Genomic DNA, 10,316 nt, shown 5'->3' on the forward strand with positions numbered 1-10,316 from the left:
TATAATTTTGTTCAGTGTAAATTTCACTTGATCCCCTAATCTGGTAAACCTGTAACCTCATACCTGTGAAAAGATTGAAATGCAAATATTCCGTAATTCCAAGCGTTGGGTCCTGTGAACAAACAATGCTGCACTGTTTGCAATATTAGAATATTAACATTTTACATCGGAGTGATTTTAACTGTTTTGATGAATGACTATCTTTTATATATATGCATCTGTTGTATTAGTAACACGTGGGCTGGTTAGAATACATTGCAGAGAATGCATATTCTGTGGTATGCCTGGTCATGATTACTGAGCCCGACCTTGAACTAACACTTCCTGGCATTCCGACTGGACTCTGACTCAGCAGAACTGCCTCCTCCGATCAATGCATTACATTTCATCCGTCTCGGTTTTCAACCAACGCCCACTAATACAATGTTAAATCTGGGGGCATGTTCAGAACCCAAACGTTGGTGGACGTTGCAGATAGAAATGCCATGATTAGAGCCAACGTGATTCTTTATTCTACATGTCAAAGAGGCATTGTAGTTGGTTCTACAAAACGTATTTCTATCTGAACGTTCCTAAACGTTGCGTACTGCTGAACGCGCCCCGGGTTTGTTTGTTTCTGTGAAAGTATAACCTTTAATATATAACCTAAAACACGTTTGTTCGTCTCCATTGGGTTTGGTTTGTATGTGACACTATAGGTCTGCATGTTGTGGAGTTTTAAGAATGCATTGTCCTCTTTTTCAGAAGCAGAGGAGCTGTATCAGAAACGTGTATTAACAATAACAGGAATCTGCATTGCACTCCTAGTGGTTGGAATCATGTGTGTGGTTGCCTACTGCAAAACAAAGTAATTCACGTAACATTTTTACGCTAAACTCAATCAGTATTTACTATTACGTATTTTGAAGCTTCCATGAGATAATAGCCTAGAGATTTGAGCATTTGAATCATTTTATTGTCAATCACAAACTGTCAACCTTAGACAAAATCTGTCATCCATCTGTTTTTGCTATATGATTGGTCTCACGATGCAGTTTTGTCTTTCCGTGCACAGAAAGCAGAGGAAAAAGCTTCATGATCGTCTGAGGCAGAGCCTACGAAATGAGAGAAACACCATTATAGCTAACGGCCCTCAGATTTCTAACCCTCCCCTTGAAAACGTCCAGCTTGCCAATGTAAGTCACTCACATAGCTATTACTTCTAACAATGAGCACTACGCTAGAGTAACTCTCACTCTTAGTTTCCAATACATACAGTGCATTCTGAAAGTTTTCAGACCCCTTTACTTTTTCCACATTTTATTCTAAAATTGATTAAATTGTTTGTTTTTCCTCACCAATCTACACACAATACCCCATAATGACAAAGCATTTTTTTTTTGCAAATGTATCAAATTAAAAAAACGGAAATATCATATTTACATAAGTATTCAGACCCTTTACTCAGTACTTTGTTGAAGCACCTTTGGCAGCTATTACAGCCTTGAGTCTTCTTGGGTATGACGCTACAAGCTTGGCACACCTGTATTTGGGGAGTTTCTCCCATTCTTTTCTGCAGATCCTGTCAAGCTCTGTCAGGTTGGATGGGGAGCGTCACTACCCAGCTATTTTCAGGTCTCTCCAGAGATGTTAGATCGGTTCAAGTCCGGGCTCTGGCTGGACGACTCAAGAACATTCAGAACTCCTGCTTTGTCTTGGCTGTGTGTTTAGGGTTGTTGTCCTGTTGGAAGGTAAACCTTCACCCCAGTCTGAGGTCCTGAGCGCTCTGGAGCAGGTTTTCATCAAGTCTCTCTGTACTTTGCTTTCCCTCGATCCTGACTAGTCTCCCAGTCCCTGCCGCTGAAAAACATCACCACAGCATGATGCTGCCACCACCATGCTTCACCGTAGGGATGGTGCCAGGTTTCCTCCAGACGTGACACTTGGCATTCAGGCCAAATAGTAACATTTTGCTTTCATCAGACCAGATAATCTTGTTTCTCATGATCTGAGTCCTTTAGGTGCCTTTTGGCAAACTCCAAGCAGGCTGTCATGTGCCTTTTACTGAGGAGTGGCTTCCATCTGGCCACTCTACCATGAAGGCCTGATTGGTGGAGTGCTAGATATAGTTGTCCTTCTGGAAGATTCTCCCATCTCCACAGAGGAACTATGGAGCTAGGTCAGAGTGACGATCGCGTTCTTGGTCACCTCCCTGACCAAGGGCCTTCTCCCCCGATTGCTCAGTTTTTGGCCGGGCGGGCCAGCTCTAGGAAGAGTCTTGGTGGTTCCAAACCTCTTCCATTTAAGAATGATGGAGGCCACTGTGTTCTTGGGGACCTTCAATGCTGCAGACATTTTTGGGTACCCTTCCCCAGATCTGTGCCTCGACACAATCCTGTCTCAGAGCTCTACTGCCAATTCCTTCAACCTCATGGCTTGGGACCTTATATAGACAGGTCTGTGCCTTTCCAAACCACAGGTGGACTCCAATCAAGTTGTAGAAAACGCTCAAGGATGATCAATGGAAGAAAAACAAATTATAAATGTGCAAAGATTTCGAAAAACCTGTTTTTGATTTGTCATTATGGGGTGTTGTGTGTAGATTGATGAGGAAAACAATTTATTTAATCCATTTTAGAATAAGGCTGTAACAACAACACGTTGAGAAAGTCAAGGGGTCTGAATACTTTCCGAATGCACTGTACATTTGTTGGCATGTTAGCTACAGTATCTGCACATTTCATATAAGCATGCATGATGTGATTTCATATTATTGACGCTTGATTTTGTTTTCCCTTATAGCAATTTGTGTCTAAAAATGCATTGCCTGCGCAGCATGTAATCGAGAAGGAAACAGAAACATCCTTCTCAACGAGCCTGTACACATCATCAGCACATCAGTCCACAACTGTCACCCACACCTCCAGTCAAAGGTAACCCTATACGAAGCTACACCACAGATTTCTTGCCTCCTCTCCTTCCATCTGTAAAAGTCATCCACTTTTACAAAGTGATGAGCTATAGCACTGGCTCTAAGAAGATACTGTAATAATGTGTCTTAGATAAAGTCCTATTTATCTCCTTCAATGTGTCATATTACCGCTGGGCCCTCTGAGCTATCTTAGTCGGAGTCTGTCTCGTTTCCCCCCCAGCCACTTCCGCTTTTCCTCTTTCCCTCTGTTCGTCGGGGGGTTTTGAAAAGCAATTCATTCACGTTGGTATCAGTCGGCGGTTGACACGATGATTACCCATCCTGTTGCACGATTGCCTGCAAATCACCTCGCTCACTCAGTGATATTCACTGGATTCAACAAAGACCATGGCCCGTATTCACAAAGCATTTCAGAGTAGGAGTGCTGATCTAGGATCAGGTCCCACGGCTCCTACCCCTTATTCATGATGATTTAAAATAAATAACTGATCCTAGATCAGAACTCTGAGACACTTTATGAATCCAGGGCCTGCAGTTCTGTGATCTCAGATTGCACAAGCAAAACCTCAGGGGACATTGTATGGTGGTGCATCATTAGCTAGTATGGGACAACCAAGGCTCAGGGAGAATTGATGAGGTTTCCAGAGAACTTGTAGAGCAATGTGCAGGTCAAAGTGTCTTGTGGATTCTAGATCCATTATGAAGAAGTGAGTTTTATAGGCCCAGTCTCTAACTATACGTTAGAATAGAGCAGACCTGGGTTCACATACTATTTTAAATCATTCAAATACTTTGTGCTTTGCTCTAGCCTGCCTGAAGTGCCAGATGGGTGGGGTAAGCATTGGTCCATTAAACCAGGCAAGCTCAAACAAGCCCAGCTGAAGTATTTTAAATGATTTCAAATAGTATTTGAACCCAGGTCTGCAATAGACATGATTTACAGTGTTTACAGCTTACGTCATTGTCGGAAGCGGCCATTGTTTTGACCTCATTTAAGAGAAGCAATTCATTCTCTTCTGTCTCTCCTCTCCATTCTCCTCTCATCCATTCTCTCACTCTCTTCTGTCTCCGCTCTTCATTCTCCTCTGTCTCGCTCCCTCTCTCTTCAGCTGGAGTAACGGCCACAGCGAGAGTGCCCTCTCCGACAGCCGCTCTGTCTTGGTGAAGTCATCGGGAGAGAACAGCCGGCACGCCACGCCCAGCCACCGGGGTCGTCTGAACGGCACAGGTGGCGCCAGAGACCTGAGTGGCTACCTAAAGAACTCTGGAGACACGCCAGACTCCTACAGGGACTCTCCGTACAGTGAGAGGTAGGAGAAAGACATCTGGAGCTCGTTGCTACGCTACGCTATGCACTACAACCGCCCTTCAGCCCATACACCTAATGGAGGGTTTGTAAATAATGATGGTGTCCCCTACTTCTACTGATCTGAGTTGTACAGAGATATTATTCAATGGATTAGTTATATTTTAAGGATTATACTTGGTGGTCATTTTTAGAGAATAACATGCATTTTATAAATTATGGCATTTATTTATGAATATACAGTAAACCAAGATTGAATCCAAGATTTGTGGTATTACCATGTTATCTTGGTCTTCTGAATGAAAGTGTTTTTATTAGCAGAGGTCTCCTATGAGCTGTCCTATATTTAGACTTCACAGACCCTCCTAGATCAAAGCTAGTGGACAATGACGACTTCATAAGTCCCCATTAGTAAATCAATGTGTTGTTGATGAGCGCGGGTGTACCTGTGTTGTCAGTCGAGCTGCAGACAGCACAGCAGGTAGCACACCTGTCTCTGAGGTCACAGGTCAACTGAGTCTGAGAGAACCCATCTGTGCACATCACTCTGACATGCCAGGGCAGACGACCCTAATGACTGTCCAGGGCAGACGGAGACAACCCTAATTCTAACCCTAATGACTGGCCAGGGCAGACAGAGACAACCCTAATTCTAACCCTAATGACTCTCCAGGGCAGACGGAGACAACCCTAATTCTAACCCTAATGACTGGCCAGGGCAGACGGAGACAACCCTAATTCTAACCCTAATGACTGGCCAGGGCAGACAGAGACAACCCTAATTCTAACCCTAATGACTGTCCAGGGCAGACGGAGACAACCCTAATTCTAACCCTAATGACTGGCCAGGGCAGACGGAGACAACCCTAATTCTAACCCTAATGACTGGCCAGGGCAGACGGAGACAACCCTAATTCTAACCCTAATGACTGGCCAGGGCAGACGGAGACAACCCTAATTCTAACCCTAATGACTGGCCAGGGCAGACGGAGACAACCCTAATTCTAACCCTAATGACTGGCCAGGGAAGACGGAGACAACCCTAATTCTAACCCTAATGACTGGCCAGGGCAGACGGAGACAACCCTAATTCCAACCCTAATGACTGGCCAGGGCAGACGGAGACAACCCTAATTCTAACCCTAATGACTGGCCAGGGCAGACGGAGCCAACCCTAATTCTAACCCTAATGACTGGCCAGGGCAGACGGAGACAACCCTAATTCTAACCCTAATGACTGTCCAGGGCAGACGGAGACAACCCTAATTCTAACCCTAATGACTGGCCAGGGCAGACGGAGACAACCCTAATTCTAACCCTAATGACTGGCCAGGGCAGACGGAGACAACCCTAATTCTAACCCTAATGACTGGCCAGGGCAGACGGAGACAACCCTAATTCTAACCCTAATGACTGGCCAGGGCAGACGGAGACAACCCTAATTCTAACCCTAATGACTGGCCAGGGCAGACGGAGACAACCCTAATTCTAACCCTAATGACTGGCCAGGGAAGACGGAGACAACCCTAATTCTAACCCTAATGACTGGCCAGGGCAGACGGAGACAACCCTAATTCTAACCCTAATGACTGGCCAGGGCAGACGGAGACAACCCTAATTCCAACCCTAATGACTGGCCAGGGCAGACGGAGACAACCCTAATTCCAACCCTAATGACTGGCCAGGGCAGACGGAGACAACCCTAATTCTAACCCTAATGACTGGCCAGGGCAGACGGAGACAACCCTAATTCTAACCCTAATGACTGGCCAGGGCAGACGGAGACAACCCTAATTCTAACCCTAATGACTGGCCAGGGCAGACGGAGACAACCCTAATTCTAACCCTAATGACTGGCCAGGGCAGACGGAGACAACCCTAATTCTAACCCTAATGACTGGCCAGGGCAGACGGAGACAACCCTAATTCTAACCCTAATGACTGGCCAGGGCAGACGGAGACAACCCTAATTCTAACCCTAATGACTGGCCAGGGCAGACGGAGACAACCCTAATTCTAACCCTAATGACTGTCCAGTGCTCTTCAGTTCAGTGTCTCTGTCCTCCACACACATACCAGGAGAAAGGCCTATACAGTCCTACAGCTGATTTCTGAAATGGATTATGAATGAATGTGTATCCTGAACCAGACTGTGTAGAAATAAAAGACTATTTGAGACCGGTGAATTTCACTCTAAAGGAGCCTACGCTCATCGGATGTGTCCTTGACAATTTGACTGTACGTACCTATAGGACACAAAATCCATTGTTATGTATTTATTTCACTTAGCTAAAGCTCAGACTGTACCGTGAATGTAGTGGAGCTAAAGCCACTTTAACAAAATGGGTTCTTATTACTGATTCTGGTGGTGGTGTATTAGTGAATACACTTGTGTTTTCTGTTCCTAATTGATCGAGGATTCTCTCTTGGTTCTGCCTGTCAGGTATGTGTCAGCGATGACCACCCCAACCCGCCTGTCTCCTGTGGAGCTGCTCTCTCCCGTGACCCCGGGCTCCCCTCCCTCTGAGATGTCGGCCCCCTTGTCCAGCCTGGCCACCTCGGTCCCCTCTGTGGCCGTCAGCCCCTCTGGCGAGGAAGAGCGCCCCCTGTTGTTCACCACCCAGCCGCGCCCCGACCACCACATCAGCCAGTCTAAGAGGAAGTCTGCCCACTACAACCACGGCCATGAGGCCCACAGCCCCCCGCCCAGCCCGCTGAGGATCGTTGAGGACGACGACTATGAAACCACGCAGGAGTATGAGGTGGTCGGCTCTGCCGCCACAGTAACGCCCATTCCCCCGCAGAGCCTTCCTAAGAAACTTGCCAAGAACAGCAACGGCCGCCGGGCCGATAGAACAAAGCCCAATGGCCATGCAGCAGGCCACAACATGGAGTCCATCGACCTAGGTAGCAGTACGGAGAGCGAGATGGAGGAGGAGCGCGTGGGAGAGGACACACCCTTCCTGAGCTTACAGAACCCCATGGCTATAGGTGTGGAACCTCTCGCAGATGGCAGCAGGACTAACCTAGCACTCCGACTCTCCCCACAGGACAACCTGCAAGCCAGGTTATCCAGCGTCATCTCCAACCAAGATCCAATTGCTGTATAAAATGAAAAAGATAGCTTAGAAAAATACTTCTCGGATTCAAAGAAATGTCACTATTAAACCTTTATTTTCTATAAATTAAAGTATTTGCGGGGAAAATAATAAAAAAATATATATAAATAAATAAAAAACGTATTTTAGCGAAGTAGTGAATAAAGTCTTTTATAAATAAATAAATGTGTACGTGTTCATGTCATGGAAGAAAGTGGAATAAACTAGTATGTAGCAATGGTTCGCAGTATTTCAATGGAGAAAAATATCAATGGTGCCTTTTCATTTCCGTTTGGTGTGCTTATGGGAACTGCATGCCTCTGGCCCATATATTCACGACTTTCTGTTGACATTTCTACTCCACTCTGAAAACAAAAATATCCACCAGCACTATAGTATGCATTTACTATAATGACCTGTATGAACTGGTCACTGTAGCTCCTGAAGCTCCATGCTGTGGCAAACTACTGCAGCTGTGGCATTGCTTATGTGTTCATGGGCATGTAGTTTTCACCTCATTTACAGTCCTAACCTACTAACAGAGGTGCATACAACAAAGTATTTAGTGTTTATCTAGCTAACACAACACCCAAATATTATTATACAGGTTTTCAAGATTTTCCCACTCATCTTTTGGTCGATTTTAAATGGTAAAATAACATTTGAATTGAATTTTTTCTTTTTATTTAATGCATTTCTTGGACCATTAGCTATCATAATAATATATTGGTTACCAAGGCAATCAGCTAGGAAGAATGTTGAATGTGTAATCTGATTAACTTGTATCAATACGTTGATACTAGAAGCATGAATGAAGTCAAAGTTGATTTGGATATTATTTTCAGATAATTGGGTAACTGTTAGATTTAGTCTTGGGACATGTGATACATCCCATTATTGAATGAATGCTCTCTATATCTATCCTCTCTATATCTATTCTCTCTATATCTATCCTCTCTATATCTATCCTCTCTCTATATCTATCCTCTCTCTATATCTATCCTCTCTCTATATCTATCCTCTCTCTATCTATCCTCTCTCTCTCTCTATCCTCTCTCTATATCTATCCTCTCTCTATATATATCCTCTCTCTATATCTATCCTCTCTATATCTATTTTCTCTATATCTATCCTCTCTCTATATCTATCCTCTCTCTATATCTATCCTCTCTCTATATCTATCCTCTCTCTATATCTATCCTCTCTCTATATCTATCCTCTCTCTATCTATCCTCTCTATATCTATCCTCTCTATATATTGCGTTCTATATAATGGAACACATTTTCTTCTAAAGCCAGATGATCAGATGAGAAGTAATTTATGTATTTAGTCATCTCTGGTTAAGCAATACTCTAAGATTCTTGCTCTCAATATCATGATTTGCAAGTCCAAATTGTGGAGATATGTACCAAATGAATGATTGTGGAGATATGTACTGAATGAATGATTGAATATATGGCTCACGTGTTCAGTCTTTCAACAACACACCCGTGGGTTCCTAAGTAATGCATTGTGGGGATCAAAGCTGAAGCACCATTTTGAAATAAGGTAGATAGCGAGAGCCTTTTCATTTGTTTCAACTGTGTTTTAGTACATTAGTCAACTTCAGCTTTTTTTGTCCTTCCAAACATTCATGTAAAATGTTACATTATCCAAAGTGTTCCTTTGTGTTCATATAGTGCATATTTGTTTTCAACTGTCTGACTTTGTGTTAGTACGTAAAGTTATCTGTGTAATATTATCGACATTATCGCCTATTTTATTATATAGTAAGTTATATCCCAAGGATACGTTTAGGAGTCATGCTAGACATGAACCACAGGAAATATGGTTCCATGAGAAGTCGTACCCTGTCGAAGACTCTCACCAATACACGTTTTCTTTACTATATTATCATTTTTCGGGCTACATAACCAAACCGTTAAGATTCAGTGTTTCCGAAAGGTAATTTCATCAAAACAATCTAGTCTAGTCAATCTGATTGTTGCCAGCATTGGCATGACACTGGTATAAAGGCTTTTTTTGGCCCTAAAGTATACTGTTTCTAATGATGTCCCAATCTGAAATTTATCAACTTTTTTTTTTTGTATTTATATTATTTATTTATTTATTGTTTATTTATTTTGTGGGCCTTATGTTATCTTTTAATTACAGATTCTATATTTTAATCAGTGTTTTATATATTTGGTTGGTATATATTTGAAAAGATCGGAACTTTTATCTTTTATAAGCATTGTGTTTGCCTTTTATATATTTTGACTTCATTATGGGGTCAAATCTCTCTTTGCCTCTTAGCATTGATAACCGCTCTGTTATTCAACATATAAAAAATATTAAAATCTAAAAAGGCACAAGTGTACACTGATTAGCTGTGTTTAGAAACCAGAACTAAATCTCCCGTCAATCTCGGCTTTACATACCCCATGATGCATTGCTTCCAAACCAAGGTGTCTTTCGATTTTATGTAAATACACCATGAAAACCTTGAGTACTTTTTTTTTTGTATTAAAATATTAAACCAATGTTTTGTGTTTGTTTGAGGGCCACCACCTCAAAGCATTTGTCTCTGTCCTAAATATTTTCCATAACCGTACATATTATGCTAAACTTTTTTTGTAGTGCTCGTCTCCATACCAATTGTTTCATTAACATGACTGCAGTTGTACGCGTATGTAAGATCAGCACACTAACTTGGTTGTTAAAATAAAGGCCAAAACTGATATTCTGTCATGTCGAGCCATTATCAGCACAAGGAGGGAATGAAAGCAGCTAAGCACAGGTGTGAAAGTTACTGTTGTGGAACATGCATGACAAGATCAAACGCAGGAATGCATTTCAATAGAACAAATAATGATTGGGTTGTCTTGATCAGATCATGAAAGCACATCTTAATGCAAGGACTATAAATATGCCATTTTTGAGAAAGGGAATCCACAAGACTAGAACCCTGTGACCTTCCAGGACCTAGCCTAGTGCCTTCTATGTATTTATTTATTTCAC

The 10,316-nt window shown here is 42.8% G+C and overlaps 1 protein-coding gene across 7 annotated transcripts in view; it reads left to right on the forward strand.

The window, feature by feature from the left end:
* The window catches only part of nrg1 (neuregulin 1), a 163,954-nt gene extending 153,918 nt beyond the window's left edge, over positions 1 to 10,036 (forward strand). For 6 of the 7 annotated variants that reach the window (XM_014144433.2, XM_014144413.2, XM_014144448.2 and 3 more), the window contains 5 exons: positions 745 to 847; positions 1,055 to 1,175; positions 2,782 to 2,912; positions 4,021 to 4,221; positions 6,661 to 10,036. In XM_014144433.2, the coding sequence (XP_013999908.1) occupies positions 745 to 847; positions 1,055 to 1,175; positions 2,782 to 2,912; positions 4,021 to 4,221; positions 6,661 to 7,327 (1,223 nt within the window). In that variant the 3' untranslated portion in view covers positions 7,328 to 10,036. The remainder of the gene's footprint in view (positions 1 to 744; positions 848 to 1,054; positions 1,176 to 2,781; positions 2,913 to 4,020; positions 4,222 to 6,660) is intronic. The other variant, XM_014144441.2, reaches the window with a different exon arrangement.
* Positions 10,037 to 10,316: the final 280 nt, after the last annotated feature.

Source organism: Salmo salar, chromosome ssa01, assembly GCF_905237065.1.
Source record: "Salmo salar chromosome ssa01, Ssal_v3.1, whole genome shotgun sequence".
In the NCBI taxonomy this organism is placed as follows: domain Eukaryota; kingdom Metazoa; phylum Chordata; class Actinopteri; order Salmoniformes; family Salmonidae; genus Salmo; species Salmo salar.